Source organism: Amaranthus tricolor, chromosome 16, assembly GCF_026212465.1.
Source record: "Amaranthus tricolor cultivar Red isolate AtriRed21 chromosome 16, ASM2621246v1, whole genome shotgun sequence".
Taxonomy (NCBI): domain Eukaryota; kingdom Viridiplantae; phylum Streptophyta; class Magnoliopsida; order Caryophyllales; family Amaranthaceae; genus Amaranthus; species Amaranthus tricolor.
The window spans coordinates 8,479,043-8,500,716 of record NC_080062.1 but is presented as its reverse complement, the minus strand read 5'-3'; the positions used below and the strand labels follow the sequence as shown (position 1 = coordinate 8,500,716).

The following is a 21,674-nucleotide window of genomic DNA, read 5'->3' as shown; positions in this document are numbered from 1 at the left end:
ATCCACGTATACCTCTAAATTCCGTCCAATCTGAGATTGGAATACCTTGTTTACCATTCTCTGATAGGTGGCTCCAGCATTTTTTAACCTGAAGGGCATGACTTTGTAGCAATAGACACCCATGCTAGTAATGAAGGCCGTGTGTGGTTGGTCCTCCGGCGCCAATTGAATCTGATGATATCCGGCATTGGCATCCATGAAACTTAGTAGCGCATGGCTTGCTGTGGAGTCCACCAGGCGATCTATTTTTGGAAGTGGATAGTCGTCCTTGGGGCAGGCCTTATTCAAATCCGTGAAATCGACACACATCCTCTATTTGCCATTTGGTTTTTTCACGAGGACGACATTGGATAGCCAATCAGAGTATTTGCACTCTCTAATAAATCCGGCTCTCAACAATTTTTCAACTTCTTCTTTGGCGGCCTCCGTCCGCTCTTTTCCTTGATGCCGCAGCTTCTGCTTTACTGGTTTGTGGCCTGGTCTTATGTCAAGTTTATGACACATGACGCTAGTAGGGATGCCAGGCATTTCTTCCGTGCTGAAGGCGAAGACGTCGCGGAACTCAGCAATGGTGGCCACGATTTCTTGTTTAATCGTACCAGGAAGATCTTTCCCTATCTTGACTTGCCTTCCCTCGAACATGTCTACTTCCTCGTATCTTTCTATGGGGCGAGGCCTTTCATGTGTGCTAGGGTTTTCCATATACACGCTCATGACAGCGGGAGCGTCTTGATCTTCCCTTTCCCTCTTGGCGGGTGTCGCGGAATGTCCGCGCTTCAGAGTGTTTATGAGGCATTGGCGGGCCGTTACCTGATCTCCCTTGAGGATGCCAACTTTCCCATCGTCCCGCTCGAACTGCAGCAAGAGTTGATGAGGAAAGATTGCAGCTTTGATTTTGTTAATGAGGGGAAGTCCCATGATGGCGTTGTAAGGGAAAGTGAGATCCACTACCGTGAAACGTATGGGCATGGACCTGCTTTCATTTCTTTCTCCTACGCGCACGGGGAGAATGATCGTTCCTAGCGGAATGACCTGACTTCCCCCAAATCCGATCAGCGGCTTATCGAGGGGCTGCAAGTGCTTTTCCTCAAACTTCATTTTTCTCAAGCACTCCATTGTAATGAGATCAGCCGTGCTTCCGGTATCCACGAGTACCCTTTTGACTTTCATCTGTCCGATTTTGAGGGTGACCACCAGAGGGTCAGTATGGGGCTGTTGCAGCGTTTGAGAGGTCGTGGCATCAAATTTCATGACCGGCCCGCTGGTTACGGTCGTTGTCGGTCTTTTCAGCAGAGTATGGACACTGTCTTTCGCGGCGCGGACGGTAGGATATTCCTCGGTATATCCTCCAAAAATCATGTTGATGGTCCCCTGTGTATGGGAACCTTCGCGCCTTGCCTCTTTCCTCTTGGGGGATCCGCGTCTTTGATTCCACGGCCTTCTGTTCGCTTCTCCTCCCGTGTCATAGTCCCTCTTGTTGAGGAACCTGGAAAGCTTTCCTTCATCGGCCAGCTGATGCAAGATACGCTTGAGTTCGCGACATTGGGCAAGGGTATGGCCGTGCTCTTTGTGGTAGTCACACCACAAATTGTAATTGCGCCTGTCGGAAGGAGTGGTAGTGGGAGGTGGAGTTGGCAACTTGTCGCGAACGGCAAAGAAAATATCCCTTCTGTTTCGATTAAACATCGGGTCGTTTCCCCCGTCTAACAAATTGCGCGTTCTGGATTCCTCTTCCGTGGTATAAATGTGATGGGAACGTGGGGGTCCCATGTCTGAAGGGGGCGCGGGACGACGCGGCGTGTAATTTCTTTCCCTCCTCGACTGGTGCTCTTCTCTGTTCCTCGAGGATTGGTGGGGAGTTGCGACGTCTTTCTTGTCAGACTTCCGCCTCTTGGGGTCATGTGCCTGACATATCTCGGAGGCCGTGACATAACTTTGACACTGCTTCATGGCCTCCGCATATGTCTTCACCTGGCTCTCCACCAACTGGAACTTGAGCCTTTGAGCCTTCATTCCGTTGATTAGGGCGTTTAAGGCGACTGATTCCTCTAAATTCGTCACCTCTAGCACCGCCTCATGGAACTTCTTAAGATAGGAGGATATGGACTCTCCTTCCAATTGAGTGATACTAAGTAGGTGGAAGTTTGATTTCTCCTGCCTTCTTGAGGCTATAAAGTGGCCCAGAAACTTGCCTTCTAGCTGGGCAAAATTGTGGATACTTCCACCTGGAAGGGAAGTGTACCATGTCAAGGCTGCTCCCGTAAGAGTAGTTGGGAAGAATTTACACCACAAGGAAGGGTTGGTAGTGTGCAGCACCATCAAATTCTTGTACGCCATCAAGTGTTCCTCGGGGCACGACGTGCCGTCAAATGCTGCCATATTTGGGATTTTTATTTTCCCTGGGTTGGGAAGGTTTAGTATCTCAGGAGCCATTGGAGAGATTATCGGCGTAGGATCTCCAGGGAGGATATTGACCTCGACTTCGTTCCGCGATATGGTTACAGGACTCGCTGGATGGCTAGATCCTATCAGCTGCGCCTTCTTCCTCTCTTGCCTCCGTCGATCCACCAGCGACTGGACGCTTTCGGATGCCCTATGCTTTTTGCTCTCCAGGAAGGTTCGGGCATCTCGAGAGGTGGTTTTGGACATTTTGTCCTGTGGATCACTCCTGCTAACATCCGTGTGGGTTCCCGATCTTTCACGCCTTTTCTTATTACGCCTGCTGGAGTGGGAAGTCCTCGAATTCCCATCTTGAGATTCGTGGGACTTTGGTACCTCCTGGTGGGGTTCGATCCGTTCCCGCAAGTTTTTAATTTGGTCTGTCATATCTTCTAATACTCGTTGTTGAGTGGGAGTATTATTTATGACGGCGCGGAGCTGTTCCGTAAAAGCGGCAGTAAGGTTGCGTGCTAGCATGTCCAGATCACGACGAGTCACGGCTTGATTGTTAGCGTGACCTGCGGAAGTGTCTGTATCTGTGCTATGCACGGTTGCAGTTTGTGTGGGATTCTTCTTAGGAGCCATGACTTTTTGTTATACCTCCCCACAGACGGCGCCAAACTGTTTCGGTTATGAAACGAGGAAGTGCAAAAGACACTTAAAACCTGGAGATAGGTGGAAGTGTGACCAAGAGGAGCGACTCGTGGGAGGAAGCGACTTGAATTCCTACAAAACAACACGTTAGCCTTGTCCGGGGGGTGATCTCCCGGAAAACCCCTCCGACACTCAAGTTAGAACGTGGATATGAGAATAAGAAGTAAGTGATTGATAACTGAATGCAAGAAGATGCGGTGGTGGATGTTATTGGAATTTTTGGTAGGCTAATGAGGTAGGGTATGAGTAAGGATACTTGAGAGAATTATTTTCAGATGCCCCCTCTTCTCTTGATGGTAGCCCCTATTTATAATGAAGGAAAGGGAAGTTATTGTTGAGGAGAAGTGGGTGATCATGGGGGTAATGGACAGTGGCTGGTGGTTATGATGGAGAGTGGAAGGTAGTGGGCAGTTATTCACCCCAGAAGAAGGATGACCAAAGAATGTAGGTGACTAGGAAGTTAGGTCCAACTGGTAGTTACTTCCAAGGAGCAAAGTTAGGGTATCTTGGAAGTAGAAACCCTATGGGCCATACGGGAAGGTGGGAGATCCAAAAGAAAGCCCATTTGACCAACAGTCAAAGTCCACTTGTAAAGGTCAAGGGGTGTTTTGGTAATATGATGCAAATTACTTAAATAAACAAATTAATTGAGTAAATAGTACCATGACAATAATAATAATAATAATAATAATAATAATAATAATAATAATAATAATAATAATAATTATTATTATTATTATTATTATTATTATTATTATTATTATTATTATAATAACAACAATAATAATAATAATAATAATAATAATAATAACAATAATAATATTAAATATATTATTTGTGGGTCAGTCGCATAAAACCCGCGACTCGGCCGCTGCTCAGTCGCACGTTTTAACTTTTTTTTTCTTTTTTTTTAAAAAATTAAATTAAATTTAATTCGTATGAAAATTACCGCAATTATTAGTTTGTGGTTTGAATTCCTTAATTTTTACTCCACATTTGTAGTTGAAATTTAGTTTTTTAACAGTGATAAGGATGTTAATTAGTAATGTTAGAGTATATATAAAAAATATTAAATTTATTAAAAAAGGTAACAATGTTTAAGCATCGTTTTAAATTAATTAGTCTTACAACCATTATCTTCACCTCGAAAAACGTTCCAAATTCCACTTGTCACCTAACCATATTTTGGGCACCATTTTCTAAATCCCCAATTCGTCATTGTACATAACAACCTCTTCTCCCAAATACACTCCAAAAACGTTATCACCTCTTCAATTAAAATCCATATACAACCCAATTGTTAATAATTGTTAAACAAAATTAATTTGATAGATTTCAGGATTATGGAGCATAAATTGGATACTACTTCAGATGCAGCAAGCCGAAGATTGATCACTCTAGCAAGACATTTAGAGGTTTCGAAATTGGAAAGTAGTGAAAATAAGGGATTATATCCATCAATTACTTCTGTGTTTGATGGGAATTCTGATTCTGTTTTTGCCCATGTTGTTAAAGCCCCAGAAGATCCTATTCTTGGGGTATATATCTCTTTTTCTATCTTTTTCATTGAATTATAGAAAAATTAATGCAAATATTGAGATTTGATTGATGTTTATATGCGATATTTGATGGGTTTATTTAGTTGTTTTGATTATGCTTGTTTATGCTCTTTCTAAGTTAATTTAGCATGTAAATGTTTCATCTGTTTGTAATAAGGATTTGGGATATGATTCTTGTATTATTTAGACTAATTGATTGGGGACATTGAGTTCATGTTTAAAGGACGAATGGCAGATTTAGGGTAATATCACTAAGGTCAGAGTCGACATCATTTAAATTCAAAATAAAATCAAAAGTTAGTATAAATATATCTAGATGAGTTGGTTAGTATGTTGCCTTCCGCCTAAGTGACCAGGGATTAAAACCCAATGGATGTGTTTATTAAATTAACATCTTAATTTAACTGATCTAACTCGGTGTCATTCTTTCGTGTTATATGTTACTCAATTCTATTATTATATGATTTTTAATCAAATGATCCGGAAATCAACAGCAAGATTTTGCTTTATTTTTGTGCTTTTAAACACAAAATTGAATTCTATATTTTGTGATTTCTATGGGTTGACTTTAGCACAATGGTTTAGTTCATTGTTGATCGAGATTTGAGCATACTTTAGTTCAACCTCATCATGAATAAAGGTCTCTTAGTTCTCAAAATTAGTTAGTTGTTGACATTGTGTAATTTAGTGATTCAATATACTCTTTACAAACACTTGAAAATCATATTGGTATATGTTATATACTCTATCAAAAATTGACGTGAGAATTGAGATATATTAGAGTGCTCCAACCAATAATGCTATCCAATAATTTGAAATAGGATTGTTTGTGGGATATCTCATATTTTCAAATAGTAATAATCTCAACATGAATCTAAATCTTGAACTCCTTACGTCTTAATGACTTTGTCCCATTTGATTTGTACACATTTGCCAAGACAATTATTAAAACTTTGATATATCTATTGTGCATAACTAAAAATTATAAAAAGGTTCATATTAATAACCTTACACAGAGACGAAGCAAACAAAATTACACTTGACTATATTTTAACTAATAGATTATGTATAAAATATAAACTATGAGTGAACCATGAATAGTATAAAAAAACAAATAGGACAAAGTCACTGAAATGGAGGGAGTATTATATTTTGGCTTTAGATCCGCAATTAAATTTTCAAATATACTCCCTGGTCTCTTTACTACAAGCTAACAAAGTTACGACTGTATTGATTTGTAATGGGAGAAAAAAGACAAAATAACATGTGAATAAGAGACACATAAGGATATAATGAGAAGAGAATATGACAATGTAGATGAGATTAGGAGAGAAACTATAGGATCATTTTCAAAATAGTATTATAGAAAACTTAAAAGAGACGATCTTAAATTGATAGTGTAGCAAAATTAAGAGGACAGATGAAGTTTTTTTCGTGATAGAGTAGTAGATGAAATGATTGGTGCAAATAGCAATAATAGTCGAACAAATTAGCACTCTGTGATTGAGTTACATTCTTCTCCGATCTTGTACCAGATTTTTAGGATGAACTAATACCATTCTTAAGAAAACCCTTTTTCAATCGTCACATGTCGCACGTCATCACGTCAAAATTCTGGTCATTTCTGATTTTCTAGAGATTTTGATGTAGCTGTAGTTTTTATTTTTGTGAGCCAACTAGAATAATACTTTGCTGCTTGTTCTTAAACCATCTTTCTAACTATTGTGAAAAGTACTCCATTTGATGAGTCCTGGTACTATCTTTATTCAACTCCGTCTTGGGTTTTTAATATCCGTGTTTTAACAGGTAACTGTTGCATACAACAAAGATCCTAGTCCTGTAAAGTTGAATCTTGGTGTTGGTGCATACCGAACTGAAGTAAGCTTCTCGCTCTTATTCATTAGATCTTCTGTTTACTAGATGCCAGATATCAGATTCTTCGCGTTTCAATTTGGGCTGTGGCAGCTTCTTTCGAGGAATAAAAGAGTAGACTTTTAATAGGTTTTAAAAATGAGCACCAACACTTGGGGGGTGTTCGTTAAAATAGCTTATTGAGCAATTTTAACTTATTTTGATACAATTAGAGGGTTGGGTGATCAAACCAGCTAATGCTTATGTTTGGTAAATTAGTCGATTGAAACAACTTATTATTATGAATAAGTTAGCAGCGGGTTCAAAATCAGCTAGTCAAACCAATTAATAAAATTAGTTGGTCAAATCTGCCACTGTAATCAGATATCAACTATCAGACATTTGTCAAACACCCCTTGATCTTTTTCAACCAAGTTTATGCACTTTTTAGGGGCATCATGTATCCTATAAGATGCTACTTGTTACTTAGAGAAGCTAGCTTTTTCTTGATTATATGTTGCTGAGTCTTAGGCTCTAAACATGTTCCTATACTACTTTTACTTGTCATTTCAGGATGGTAAACCGTTGGTGTTGAATGTGGTGAGACGAGCAGAGCAACAACTCATCAATGATAGGTAAGCCAATTAGGTGGTGTTAATATGGGTTGGAACCTTATTTGAGATGGAAAATAATTGATTTAATGTTTGTTTTTTGTGTATAGGTCTCGAGTTAAAGAATACCTCCCTATTACTGGGCTTGCCGAATTCAATAAACTGAGTGCTAAACTAATGTTTGGTGCAGACAGGTAATTAGTGTAAACTTGAATGAGTATTAGACAAATGTGATACCGAGGCGTATGGAACATGGATGATGAACTTAACAGATTTCTTATTGTGTTTCCATATACATGGAAATAGCCCTGCTATTAAAGAGAATCGGGTCACTACTGTCCAGTGTTTATCTGGTACAGGCTCGTTGAGGGTGGGTGGTGAATTTTTAGTGAGACATCATCACGAGGTGATTTTCCGCCTATCCAAATACCTTTTTCTCTCCGTTTTTCTTAAGTTTTGTTGATCTATTGTACTCAAGTCTTCTTTGTTTTACAGAGGACAATATATATACCCCAACCAACATGGGGTAACCACCCAAAGATATTTTCACTGGCTGGCTTATCCGTCAAGACTTACCGTTATTATGATCCAGATACACGTGGCCTAAATTTCCAAGGTGGAAATCAAATATTCAAGTTTGTTGCACATTTTGTACTTTTTCGTACCCTCAGCTCCCTCCTTTTTAATCCGCTTTCTTAGTTTTGAATGAATTCTTCTGGGACGTCAGGCCTTCTCGAAGACCTTGGCTCAGCCCCATCGGGAGCAGTCGTGCTGCTTCATGCGTGTGCTCACAATCCAACTGGCGTGGACCCAACTATTCAACAATGGGAAAAGATTAGGCAATTGATGAGATCAAAGGCGCTCCTACCCTTTTTTGACAGTGCATATCAGGTATGTCACTTAGAATAAACTCATGATATCGTATTGCAGTGATGGAACTTAGTATTAAACATAGGATAGTGGCACTGGCTTGTGGGCAATATATGGAGGTTTGTTCTTTGCTTACTCGTTAAATTTCTTTTAGGGATTCGCAAGCGGAAGTTTAGACAGAGATGCACAGGCTGTTAGAATGTTTGTAGCAGATGGTGGTGAATGTCTTCTAGCTCAGAGTTATGCCAAGAACATGGGTCTTTATGGGGAGCGTGTTGGCGCTTTAAGCATCGTAAGAACATATAAATTTCCCGTTTTGCTCATTCTGATTTCTTTGCCGGAATTGTGTATTTGTGACATTATTTCGGTTTTGATCTCAATTCAATAGGTCTGCAAGACAGCCGATGTGGCAAACCGAGTTGAGAGTCAACTCAAATTAGTAACAAGGCCCATGTTCTCGAATCCTCCCATTCATGGTGCATCCATTGTGGCGATTATTCTCCGTGACAGGTAACTATTGATTCGAGATGCAAACTTTTTTTTCGATCAAAACCAAACTTCTGTTTTTTAATGAAACGTGTTTTATTAATGAAAGGAGCCTGTTTGACGAGTGGACAGCTGAGTTGAAGGCAATGGCTGATCGTATAATTAGCATGAGACAGAAATTATTTGATGCTTTGCGTTCTCGAGGTCAATGTTTTCCGATCAAAACTCTTGATTTATTTGGCTAGTTCTTTTTCCGTACAATTGGTTCAAATTCATTAAGCTCGTCTTTTCTTCGCTTTCCTTCCGCTTCTTGTAACAGGTACACCAGGTGACTGGAGTCATATAATCAAGCAAATCGGGATGTTCACTTTCACAGGATTAAACAAGGAGCAAGTTGCTTTCATGACTAAAGAGTACCACATTTACATGACATCCGATGGGTAAGTCGTACAAATATCATAACTCGAAGATGTTGGTCATACAGCGACATTCTTTTAAACTTTACATTATTTATAACATCGACCTTTTCACTGGCAGACGGATTAGCATGGCCGGTCTAAGTTCGAAAACTATTCCTCATCTCGCAGATGCTATACACGCAGCTGTAACTCGCATATCATAAATGTCGTTACTTCTTTCTTTACCAAGTGTTGCTTCCAACACAACTCCAGATAGCTAAGTGCCAGCACTTGAACAAGCCATATGTAATCAACGAACCCATGTACTACAGTCCATATTTAAAGTGTTTCAACTCTTTTGTCAAATATATGTTGAACCCTTCCACATTTGTCCCAAAATTGTACAGGATATGAAGTGGCTTCTATATATATATACACTATCCTCCGTTTTTATTTTACCGCTTTGATCATATTGGGGCTATATGATATTGATATGATATCAGGGTGTTTGTCAATTGTTTAATTGTTGTTGACTGTTTAGTTTTTTAATTGGCTTGTTTGATTAGCTAAAAGTATTAAATGTTTTTGATGGCTTTTAAACTAATTGAAAAAATCAACTGTTTATAGAGATATTTGGTAAGTTAAAGTATTAATTGTTGGTTGTTTATTAGAGAAAAAGTGGAACAATAAGCAAAAGTCACCTAAAAAGCTTTTTATTTTGGCTTAAAAGCTATTTACCAAACATCTTTTTTAGCCGTTTGACCAACTAAAAAGCCAAAAGTCAACCAAGAAGTCATAAACCAAATACCCTCGATATTATCAAAATCTTACTCCCGAAAGATTAGGACTAAATAATATTAATTCATTCAAGTTTACAGATTGGGTAAAATGTTGACGGGTTTTGTGCGATTAAAAGCATTCTGAATCGAATAGTTAAAATGTTCTGCATTTAACTTCAATCAATCATACAAAGAAACATTACAACACTTATACAGCACGATATTTACCGACTCTGCTCTATGGCCAAATGATATAGCTATCTGTAACTTTTTAACAAACAAGACGGGGATGAAGCGTTTGCAGTAGTAATGGGTTTCCCCTTTTCCGGCGCCTTAGCCGGCGTCCCACATTCACTGAAATCGAGAACACGCCGCTCTGCCTGAAAGTCGGAAATCTAAGGAAAAAACTGTTGTTAAATATTACTCCTTGAGAACACTTCTACCATATGTGAAGTATTATGAAGCTGAGCAAGCAATAAGAAAACTTTCAAGCTTTAGTTGATTTTCAATGTGTCGCTAATTTTAGGGTTTGGGTCAAATTGAGTCTAGAGTTTAGACCTGACCTAGACAAATCACCCTAGATCCACCCTAAATCTCACACATGATTTAACACATAATCAATTTTAAATTTATTTTAAACTTATTTTTATATTTATTTAACTCATTTTAGACCTAGTTTATGTTTATTATTTTATTTGGATCTATTGTAGACCTGATGAACTATTTATTTGAACCATTATAAAGCTATATTATGTTTATTCGGGAGAATCTAGTGGTTAATGGTTTTTTTTACTCTTCTGATCAAACCAAAAAGATTCAGATCAGATTAAATCAGACAAAATCAGATCAAACCTAATCTTAATAAAATTCATATTAGATTCAATCAAATTAAACGAAGTAAACAACATGCCCTTACTTTCTAGAAGGTCATAATCATAAAATCTTGAAAAAATTACATAGAATAATCCAACCTTTTACTGATTAACTATGAATAATTCCAACTATAAGAGTTACTTACTAAGAATGCATCGAGATAATCTTTTACCTACACAATAAGTTACTTTGCATTGAAAAAGGTATAAAAAATGAAAAAAAAATTAAATATTAAAAAAAATCAAATAAGTTTATTTTTTTAATTTTAACTCTTAATTTTTAATATTTTAATTTTTTATTTATTTTTCTTTTTTATAGCAATTAACCCACAAAAACCGATCACCATTTGAGCAACAATGTTCTTGGTAAGTGACTCTAAAATTAGGATTATTCATGGTTAATCAAAGTTGAGATTATTGTAGGAAAATCAATAAAAGATTAAATCTTTCTAGGTAATTTTTCCTGGAATATTAATCTAAGTAACAAATTTAATTTAAAAATAGGCAAGGTTTTCCGATGAGGTGAAAAAAGTGGACTAACCGAGACATTTGATGCCAAATGAAGCCCTAAACTTTTGCTTTCTGCATTTTGGTTATTGAAGCGTCTTGCCCTCAAAATACTTTCAGGAGTTTCATTTCCCAGCACTTCTCGGGCCTCCGCATACGCATCTGCACTCTGCTCATTGATATGTTTCATGAGACCTATCGCATCCAATCCCCTCTCACCTGGGCTCATGAAAATCCCTATATCCTGAATTGCGAGGAATAGATTAAGATAAGCGCGAGTTTGGTTTGCCAAAACTAGATTCCAAACCAATTGTATTTTCTAACACCAATAACAAATTCCATTACAAGAAACAAAATTAAGATTCGGAAGGAAATCTAGAAAGTAAATACATTACCGATTGTGTTTTTTGACATCAAGAAAATTTTCCGTTACAAGAAACAAAACCATACGTTTCATTTGTTACCTCTCCTTCACCAGGGGTAACAATCGATTTTTCTCCTTTCATCTCTACTCGTGTTATAAATTCCATTTATCAATTGTTTCCTATGTTACTTAGACTCGGATACTAGTACGTGTTCAACTGTCAAATACGTCTAAATATTCAATTTTACACCTAAAATGAAGTGTCTAAGTGTTATACCAATTCTGGGAATCAAGGATCAGACACGGGCACGTGAAACAAAATGAGGTGTCCGTTTCCAAACAAATATATCAAGCGTCCTTATCATTACCGTTTCACTTTCAAGTGTTTGCATTTCCTTCCATATCCGACATTCATATCAAATGACCCGTAAGTGTAAAACACATTTCGTTAGGAAGGGGGAAAAATGCAAATGAGAGTACCTCAACCGTGATGTCAGTATCGAATCTCGGGCAGGCAACCGCAGAACTGAAAAACCAAGGTGATTTAAATGCTGATGGAGATTCAAGACTTCGTCTGAAAGGTGTACTGCCAAAACTGAATCATTGAACAGCATGCATAGTAAAAATATTAGTGTTCACTTCAAATTATAGATACTAGTAAACAGAAGAGTCCAACAGACAAAGAAGATGCTCACAAGTTAAGATTCTCAGAGCCCACTTCGTTAATGAGACAATCAACAAAGGACGGGTTTACAAAAGATTTAGCTTTGTGAATCATCAAATCTGAAGTGGTTGGTTGTTTGGAAGCATTCGTCAAGCTGTGAACATCCAATGTTCTGTCCACTGCTTCTGACCCTCCTTTTGCTCCAGCTCCATCCGGCGAAGAAAATTGCATGTCAATAATCGGCCGTTCAACAAGAACTCCTTTGGGCTGTTCAAAACAATAAAAGAAAACATCAGCAAGCTATTTTAGATGCAAAATGTGTTGCTGGAAAGTTTTGGTTAGGTTAAACCATCACATGATTCACTAATCTCCTAGCAAATCAAAAAAGTGAATTATGGTCAATTTTGAGCATTTGTGCAGCACATCAAGTTACACTAGAGTAAACAATATGAGAACTAGAAACATTTGGCAATTAGATAAGAAATATAAGCAAAGACCGCACGTGCATCAGGAGATGATAAGCAATCTGATCAAAGGCTTTGACAATGTGGTGTCAAAAAAAAGGGGACTGATTGGAAGGATTTCTTACTGTTTCTGAGGCGCAATATTCATGGACGGATTCCTCAGAATGTCGTTCAAGATATCCTTCCTTCTCCGTATCCTTCATGTCCTCTTTGTCTCCCTCTGATGTTTTGTCTTCTAACTCTTCATGGCTATGTTTCCCCTCTTCTCTATTCCCTTCAAAAGCAGGACATATATTTTCTTTATTTTCAATTGAAGCACGATTATTTTGATCATTAGTTGGGGATGCTGGTTCTTTGCCTTCCATAGTCTCATCAAACATAACATCCAAACGTGAAAACTCGTTGGTCAACCTAGAGGTGCACAAAAACCTTTGTTTCGCATTGCTCTCAGTCTTTTTGTCAAATCGCCTTTCTGAAAATGGTGATAAAGGTGACAGTAGATCACGATGTCTCTTCTTCAAAATTGATGGTGTAGCAAATGTTTTCGCAGCACTTTTTAATATTGCATCGGGTCTATCATCTGAAGAAGGTGAATCCCATAACTTAGAAGACATCATCAACTGACGGATGCCGAGAGGACTAAATTCTTGTTGTGCATCATTACCAGACTGAGCAAGATCACAACTGAAAAACGGTATGTCCAAACATGGAAATCGAGGAGGTTCATAACACAGATTTCCAGCGTCTTGCTCATGTGTAGTATTTACTGGCCGTTCAACTACATCACAATGAGTTTGCTGGTTGTACGTTGTTTCAGAACCAAATGTATTTACAGAGACGAATTTTGATGGTCTTTCCAGTTCTATTTGTTCTGGAAAGCCAACATCAACATGATCATGACATAGAGAATTAGAATTGTTGTGTGCAGGGATAACTGTTTCACCCACATTAGCAATGTCTTGTGCATCTGATACACCCAAACTGTTGTTTCTTTGATCACAATCTTTGCTCTCTAACAAATCATTTTCACAAGAAAATCGATCAAAGTTTGAAGCTTCCATCAATGCATCCAAAGGATTATTAAACTGCGAAGCTATATTTCCACTTGTTTCACAGAGCTGATAAATGGTTTGGAAAGTAATATAATCTCTGTATCTGTACATATCAATAATGTCAGAGCCGTTGGTAAGATTTAGAGAACATCTATTACCGTCTTTGTCTTGCAAGAGCTCAGAACAGCCTTCTTCAGCAGTCTGTTTCGGTCCTGGCGCATCTGAGTTGATAGCCAATGTATCGACTGAAGCAAATGCATCATAATCGATGGAACGGTGCGAAGGTCCATGAACTGTTTCATTCATTGAATCAGCAAGAAAATAATTTCCCGGTAAAGTAGACGAGTCTGCACCCAAATCCATGGAGGGAATATTGGGTAAACTAATCACACCAAAGGCGCTAGTTCCATCTGCACAAGCCGCTGGTTCTCCAGAGAAATTATCCTCAAGGAATTTAGGCGAGCAACTGAATTCAAATGGTAAATCAGGAATGGTGAAGGTTATATCCTCGACAGGTTTATAATATTGCTCTGAAATTGATGCTGTTGGACTAGTATTCTGTAACTTCCCTTGATCCGATTCTTCAGACAACAAGAAGTCCTCTTTCGTCTGGCAAGCCGTGTTAGAGATGTCGCTTGCGGTTTGAGAGCAACCAACCTGACTACATTCTGAACTTTCCATCTCCGTCGTATCTTTGAAAACACTACCACCTTCACTGCTCTGTTGTACTAGCACAGAAGCAGCATGGATGGATTGACTTTGATGACTAACCAATGGCAGGCCTTCGAACTGTGCAAGAAGTCCTGAAGCAATATAAGAGTCTAGTTTCTTCTTCACGGAGCTGTTCCAGTGGTTTTTTATAGCATTGTCTGTCCTGATGCATCAAAAGGTTAACAACTTTAGAGAAAAGGTCATGACAATTGTCCGGTAAAAAAGAGCAAATGAAAACAAGAAAATGACTAATCATAAAAACATGGCATACAGAACTTTAAATATCTGGAGATAAAAGAAATATTATTCGCAAAAACAAAATCTAAAACAGACCTTCCTGGTAAGTATTTTGTCAACTCTGCCCATCTATTCCCATGAATTTGATGAGCACGAATTAAAACAAGTTCTTCTTCTTGAGTCCATGCCTCCTTATTTATAGAAGGATTAAGATGGTTATGCCACCTATAAAATGCATTTCACAACAATGCAACAAACCAGTCAGAAACATATCTTCTGTCCCTTCCTTCAATCCAGCTCAAGGACTCGGAAAATTTAAATATTCAACAAGGTTATTATCATTCAAAAATAATGTTGCTTAGCACTAATGAAAAGCAATCTGGATAGACCCGGAAAATGGATATTTTACAGAAGGTGTTTGCTTAGAAAGACAAAGCAAACACCTTTTGTAAAATAGGGAGATTAAGTAGGGAAGGTACAAATCATAGTTAATACCTTTCTCGGCATTGTTTTCCTATACGCCCCGGAAGAGATTGAGCAATTGTGGACCATTTCTTTGGTCCATATTTTTCCACCATTTGAACAATAATGTCATCTTCCTGATAACAGAAAGAAGGTCAGTCTGCTAGTGTTATAATGAAATCGAAAGAGAGAATTTCTGAAAGTTGCTGCATTGTTGTACTTTAGCACATAACATAAAATGCAGCATGCCATATACCTGTTTAGACCAAGGACCCTTGATGAGCTCTGGGTTAAGGACTTTTTGCCACCTGTGCAGGCACTGAACATCAGTTCTGTCCTTGAAACATTCAGCTGCAAAATACTTACTATGGTTAATGACTCTTGTAAATAACATTCATCAAAACGAAATCAAAGAAAAGTGCAAGGACAAATTATGCAACAAAATAGAGAAGAAGCAAATATAGAACCACAACAAAAGCCAATACAAAAAACTAAGCAACAGGACCTAGGGAGGTTCTGTTCAACAGTAACACTAACTATCATAACTAATCCAAAAGTCACTTCAAATGGGCTAAGTGGAAAACGTGAATGAAAAATTGAAGTGGGCAAATGTGTACCTAAAGCTTCTGTTAAAAAAATAAGGGGGCAAACGTTTGACTCTACGCATCTTAGGTCGTCTCAATACAAAGATTATCAATATCAAGCTATATCTTTACTACTAAGCATGAAAAAAATCGCGGTCGCGGATGCGTTTGCGGAAACAGTCGCAGTGTCGCGGAAAACGGCTTTAACGGAGAAATGACGCAAATCCTGGAGGTGTAATTTTTGGAAAAAAAATCACATAAGGGGTTCTGAACTGATAATTGCATTGTTGTTGTTGAACTACTATTATTATGCAATGATACGCAACTAGCTATTATAATTGCAATATTTGATTCTTTTAGTGTATAAAATTTTGTTTATTAGTAATTAGTTAATTATTTTGTTTATTAACTAAAATTATGAGTAGCTATAAATTAAGTAATCGGAATAATTAAAGTTAATGGGTTTTAATAAAAATTTAACGGGAAGACAAATAACGTTGTAACGGTGAAATATCGTTATAACGGTAAAATAACGGGTGTTACACGTTATATAACAGTCAACGTGGCGTTTTGACCGTGAAATTTCATGAACCGTTATATAACGGAATTTAACGTTGCTTCAACTTTCAAACAAGTTATATAACGGGCATTACGTAACGTAATGAGGGAATTTTTATTCCATGCGACTAAGCCAACTATTGATACTCTCCCTTTTTTGACATTATTCATCAATCACTTTCTAAAATTTACCTCAAGGCTTTTTCCTTTACAAATGATCTAGAGATTGTATTTACAAGCCCCTAGGAACGAGATTGGTAGAACTTAAACTAACTAACAGCCTGGATTGTAATGCCACCTAGGCCAATTGTCCTATTTTCCTAACTAACATAAACAACCTCAAAACTAAGTAACTAACTAAGACACGTAATAAAAATTAAACCAGAATTTTTTTGTTTTTCGAAACTTAAATTAAACAAGCGCGTACAGAACTATGTAATAGCCTAAACATGTGGTCCATGAAAAAGTAGGACGGTACAACAGCAAATGCAGCCGGTTCATAGTGCAACCACCCACACATAGAAGTTGCAAGTCATGGCAAGTGGGTAATGGATCCTTGCGATCATGGAGGGAGATTTTAGAAGCTACAAATTTGTTCTAAGTTTAATTTGCATAAAGAACCATGTGAAAATAGGTTGTATTTACAAGACATCAAACCTTCACTTTTGTTAAGGGGACCTTAGCTTTTTGATAAGTGAGAGTCGTGTATGATGGGTATGAGCACACATACCCCTTCACTTTTCTAAGCAGCAAAATCACCCTTAGCCCAAACTCCCACTTGAAAACCAAATTCAACTCTACTTCATCTTCGCTTACTATTTTTAATGCTAATTTTGTTTCTCGCGTTGACCAAGGCAAGAAAATACTTCTAGGTACAAAAAAAAGCAAGTGGAATGAGACAAACAAGGCCAAGGAGCACTCTACCCAAGAGGATGCAAGAAGCAAAGTCCAAGTCTCAAGTTTGAGAGCAAACTCTCTCGATGAGGGAAAGAATGTTAACTTTTATTTTTAAGATGCATCAAGTCCAAGTCCAAGTTCACATGCATCAAGTCCAATCCAAGCAGCCATTCAATCCATTCAATCAATTCTAAGTTAAACCTTTGTTTCAAGAAACATTTATTTGTCACTTTATTTCAGTTTGTTTTAAAAGACTTTGTGTGCTTTAAGAATGTGTGCTAAACTTAAGTATGTAAGTTTGAACTATTAGAACTTTATAGGTTTCGATAGGTAGAACATTATTAGTAAGATGCAAAATTTTAAGGAGTAGTTGTAGCTAAGAACTACATGTCCAAGGCCAAGCAAGAGCAACCAAGAGCAACCAAAGTTCATTACAAGTCATAGCAAGCAAGCTATCCAAGATCCTAAGTCATCCTAGCTCAACATCATGAGTCAAAAATCAAGGCAACTCAAGAGTGGAAAGGACAAAATTGTGGCAGCAGTTTGTTACAAGACAGAATGCTGCCCCAAATTAAATAGAATTTGATCGAATTTTCCCCAAATTAGATTGAAATTTACCCCAATTTAAAGAATTGGTGGGCAAATTCGATCGATCTTGATCGCATGAGGAGGTAAAGGGTGAAGGTTAAATTTCCAAACAATCACTAATCTTTAGAAAGTTGGCATGAAAGATCGGACCTTTGTAGGATAAATTAAATGTCAGATCTTTAAAGAATAATCACCTAAAAGTCAGACCATTAGAACTAAAACTTCCAACAATTTAACTTTACCTATCTTTTTCCAATTTTTCCCTTTGAAGCGTTCAACAGCTTTGCGCAAAATTTCATCCTGCAATACAAAAAGAATTCCCAACCATTTAAGTGAAATACTCTAAAAAAATGAAATATGAACAGAAATAAAAGAGACATATCATTGTACCATCAATCTAAAAATATATGTTTATTTGCAACTTCATCAAGAATGTGGTAAAGAGAGAGATGTACTCATATGTAACACAATCCTTATTTGTTATGCACAGGTTGTTCAAATCCTAGGATCCTAAATAAAAAAAATGATATCATTATGTTGTAATCATGAAGATTGGTTAACCTTCGTTGGACACCATTGAATGACTACGCTAATCAGGGGCATTTTGAAACTTGAAGAAAAAGCACCCCTTAAAATTGCATTGCAGTTGGACACACTAGTGAAAATACCAATTATCATTTCCTAGAAAATGAAGGAAAGATCATTTAACACCCATATTCTACATCGTCTCTATTCACTCAACATGAACGATAAGAACAATTAGTGGGATATAATAAAAAAAACTGGCAAATAACTTATCTATGTTTTAGTAAGAGCATGTTCCCTTCAACTTATTAATTTTGCTTATTGGAATCAAATTAGATCACAGACCATATCAGATTAGATCAAACGAAAACTAATGACATCAGACAAGAACAACTAACAATAATAATAATAATAATAATAATAATAATAATAATAATAATAATAATAATAAAATTAATAATAATAATAATAATAATAATGACGATGATAATAATAATAATAATAATAATAATAATAATAATGATAATAATAATAATAATAATAATAATAATAATAATAATAATAATAACAGTAATAATAATAAAAATAATAATAATGTATGATGATAATAAATTAGCATTAATAATAATAACAAAAATTTAAATTTTATTAGAAATCAGAGCAGATTAGATCAGACTAGATCAGACCTAATCATATCAAACCAAAGATGATCATACCAAACCTTAATAAATTTAAACCTTATTCGATCAAATCGAACAAAGAGAACATGCCCTAAGTCAAACTAGAGAAAACGCAACAATTATAGCAAGTTTTGCCTTGTCCCTTGTGTCTTGATTCGGCTTTTTGTCACCAAAGATTATAAGTTTAACCTGAGTATTAGTTTAAAAAATATAAGAGGAACCAACAAGAGTAAGCTAGCACTTTCATGCTTCTAACAACAAATATAAATAGTAGAGATTTAGAGAAAGATAGAGCAATTTCATAGACAAAGATATAGTCACTTCTTCAATGAATGTATAAGGATAAAGCTCATGAAAACCATTTACCCAATGAAAGGAGACTAATATTTGCGGCAACAACCATATGTGAAAATGTAACCAAAACAAGATGAAGCATCAAGCATTACACAACAAAAGAAGAAATACAAAAATAATCAAATCACCTCTTCAGATGTCCATTGACCCCTTGTTGATCGCCTCGTAGGCCCAGTAGTCCTCCTAGTGAACAAGAAAAGTTAGCAAAAGAACAACGACAAATATTAAAGTCCTAAAACTTCACGTAAAATTCTCAAATTCAAAAGAGACGATTGTAATTGTGAATGAACTCCAAGAAAAGCCTTAAGCCTTATTCTTATACAGTTTTTCCATTATACTTCCAGGGAACCAAAAGAACGCATTGTAATCAATAAATTATATAAAAATAGAGGGGTTGCCTTATTAAAGATGAAATGTAACACCTTTATATCAGGAAATTGAGATGTTGCAATAAAGTTAGCATGAAATTGAGATGTTGCCTTATTATGTCCACATTAGCATGAAAACTGAAAGTTATAGGACATATATTCTGAATTTTATGCGCCCTAAATTCAAAATCTACACCAAACAAACTTGCAACAAGTTTATTATACATGGAAATAAAAAAAATAAACAAAAAACAAAAATGTTACATGACATCCCTCGCTTTACGATGATTACACAATCATGAATATATGATCATAAAAGAAATATTACCCATGCATAGGTCTGCCATAAGGAAAAGCATTGTTGGCCCCATTTAGAGAAGTAGAAAGACTGGGTGGGGGCTGAGGCGGAAGTGATGCAGCTATTTTCTTATCACTTGCCATAGTTATCTACCCCAATTCCCACTTGATGACAGCTTTCAACACGAAGTTTTCCCCAAGGCATTATCAGCCAATCTAGATACTGCAAGGTCCAATCTGTATGCAGATGGAATCCAAAGGCTACAAGAGAAAAATAAAACAAACAGATCAAGAAAACAAAAAACAAATTTGAAACTATTACTTAATAGGCTCAAATAAGCAAGACAAAAGCAATTTGTAAGCATTATTTTGACACCAACGCCTTAATAAACACGTTTTCTTACCATGTGTAGTCGTAACTTTTCAAATGGCTTCAAATACTAAGGCTTTATACCCAAAAGGTTGTGTTTTGCTTACCTATACACAAAGAAATGAGCATAACAAAGGTTAATTAGATGCCATATTTATCCCAATTATACACCAGGGTCAGCCCTAACGTATTCAAGACCCTAGGAAAAAATATAAATTGGGGCCCTTAAATGTAGAAGTTGTATACTTTATCCAAACACTAGTTTACTCAAATAAAAATCAACATCATTAAATATAACTTTCTCTATTGTAAAAGCACACTAAACAAGTAAAACATATTGTTCTTAAACAAATGAAAAATCTTTTTATTACATGTTTATTAACAGTATGAACTAACTTTTAAAAACTTACGATAACACACACAAATAAAAGTTTTAAATAATAGTATAAACTAATTATCTTAATTTTGTCCACTAAGCTACTGTGAAGAATGTGGAAATACCTAGATCTGTACATAAATTAACTTTAATACCCAAACCTACCAACAAATGAAACTAACAATACCATTCATTGCTTAAATTGCGAAATATATAGCAAAATTGCTTACAAACAATACTAACAATCGCAAAATAATTTATGACACTAACAATGTGAAAATCGCTTTCTTCTTGTCAATGGATTTAAGAAGCAAACTTAGCAGTTTCTTTGAACTTTATAAATTGAAATTTAATTTCACAAGTTTGCATTTTCAGCAGTGTTGTTGAAGCAATTGCAAAATAGAAATATTGGATCTATTAAAGTTTAAGGCAAATGGGGAAGATAAAGTAGAACTTAATATAAAATTTTCTTGGTGAAAAATGGATCTATATATCCATTTACATAGCAAAAAGGAGAAAAAAAAATTAAAAATAAATTATGTTTTCATAATTGAGAAATCAAAGTAGATAAGGCAGGTAGATAAAGAGGAAAACAAGACGCCAATGTCAAGAATGTCGCACAATTTATGCAGTCTATTAAAGGCACAAATGAAGAAAAATACATTTTCATAAAATAAAGCTATCACCTTCAAACATGTACTTTTTGTTCATGATTTTCTATTACAAGCTAACAAGGGCAGATCCAGGATTCAAACTCTCCGCGGGCACCAACATATGAAAGAAATTTTATAAAAATTTATCTTTATTTTAAAAATTTCAGTTTGAATTCTTTTTTTTTATCACTTTATTAAGTCTGTATAAATGAATTTAATTATAAAATCAAAAAACCTAGAAAATGAAGGGGGAAAGATGGATCATGCGAGAAGGCTGCTATGGATACAGATTACATCTAACATTGAATTTCTCTTTAATACCCAAATTAATTTCACCAAATTTTTACCACAAATCAATGAGAAATTACTAATTTGTTTCATTATAATGCAAAAAGATCACATTTTGAAATAACCCAACAAAAAATAGAGGATTTTGAAGTAGGT

At 36.3% G+C, this 21,674-nt stretch overlaps 3 protein-coding genes across 4 annotated transcripts in view; 1 reads left to right on the top strand and 2 right to left on the bottom strand.

Moving 5' to 3' along the window:
- Window positions 1-312: 312 nt before the first annotated feature.
- LOC130802504 (uncharacterized) lies at window positions 313-2,916 on the bottom strand. The gene is made up of 3 exons (XM_057666520.1): window positions 1,972-2,916; window positions 1,195-1,905; window positions 313-1,092 (listed from the first exon to the last, which is right to left on the bottom strand). Exons 1-3 carry the CDS (start codon window positions 2,914-2,916, stop codon window positions 313-315), a joined length of 2,436 nt encoding a protein of 811 aa, XP_057522503.1.
- A 1,319-nt stretch (window positions 2,917-4,235) lies between these two features.
- On the top strand, window positions 4,236-9,335 carry LOC130802846 (aspartate aminotransferase, cytoplasmic). Of its 2 annotated transcripts, none has more exons than XM_057666939.1 (12): window positions 4,236-4,631; window positions 6,459-6,530; window positions 7,077-7,138; window positions 7,225-7,308; window positions 7,421-7,520; window positions 7,610-7,730; window positions 7,842-8,005; window positions 8,139-8,276; window positions 8,373-8,494; window positions 8,580-8,674; window positions 8,790-8,910; window positions 9,008-9,335. In XM_057666939.1, exons 1-12 carry the CDS (start codon window positions 4,437-4,439, stop codon window positions 9,090-9,092), a joined length of 1,359 nt encoding a protein of 452 aa, XP_057522922.1. In that variant the 5' UTR covers window positions 4,236-4,436; the 3' UTR covers window positions 9,093-9,335. The 2 variants fall into 2 exon arrangements, with proteins under 2 accessions (XP_057522922.1, XP_057522923.1); XM_057666940.1 differs by having other exon boundaries at window positions 4,242-4,631; window positions 8,583-8,674.
- A 352-nt stretch (window positions 9,336-9,687) lies between these two features.
- Window positions 9,688-21,674, bottom strand: part of LOC130802844 (transcription factor MYB3R-1-like) — a 13,241-nt gene continuing 1,254 nt past the window's right edge. The window contains exons 3-14 of the mRNA XM_057666938.1: window positions 20,236-20,308; window positions 19,863-20,092; window positions 19,295-19,349; window positions 17,850-17,907; window positions 15,237-15,331; window positions 15,014-15,117; window positions 14,615-14,743; window positions 12,644-14,444; window positions 12,086-12,321; window positions 11,871-11,985; window positions 11,061-11,270; window positions 9,688-10,042 (exon numbers count right to left, since the gene is read on the bottom strand). Coding sequence (XP_057522921.1) covers window positions 9,905-10,042; window positions 11,061-11,270; window positions 11,871-11,985; window positions 12,086-12,321; window positions 12,644-14,444; window positions 14,615-14,743; window positions 15,014-15,117; window positions 15,237-15,331; window positions 17,850-17,907; window positions 19,295-19,349; window positions 19,863-19,975 — 3,054 coding nt within the window. The 5' untranslated portion in view covers window positions 19,976-20,092; window positions 20,236-20,308 and the 3' untranslated portion in view covers window positions 9,688-9,904. The remainder of the gene's footprint in view (window positions 10,043-11,060; window positions 11,271-11,870; window positions 11,986-12,085; window positions 12,322-12,643; window positions 14,445-14,614; window positions 14,744-15,013; window positions 15,118-15,236; window positions 15,332-17,849; window positions 17,908-19,294; window positions 19,350-19,862; window positions 20,093-20,235; window positions 20,309-21,674) is intronic.

Coding starts and splice junctions, on each gene's coding strand:
- LOC130802846 (XM_057666939.1), top strand. CDS start 4,437: ATGGAGCATAAATTGGATACTACTTCAGATGCAGCAAGCCGAAGATTG. Junction 7,139..7,224: donor CAACAACTCATCAATGATAG/GTAAGCCAATTA, acceptor TTTTGTGTATAG/GTCTCGAGTTAAAGAATACC. Junction 7,521..7,609: donor TAGTGAGACATCATCACGAG/GTGATTTTCCGC, acceptor TTTGTTTTACAG/AGGACAATATATATACCCCA.
- LOC130802504 (XM_057666520.1), bottom strand. CDS start 2,916: ATGCTAGCACGCAACCTTACTGCCGCTTTTACGGAACAGCTCCGCGCC. Junction 1,906..1,971: donor TCCAGTTGGTGGAGAGCCAG/GTGAAGACATAT, acceptor GAGATATGTCAG/GCACATGACCCCAAGAGGCG. Junction 1,093..1,194: donor AGCCCCATACTGACCCTCTG/GTGGTCACCCTC, acceptor AGAAAAATGAAG/TTTGAGGAAAAGCACTTGCA.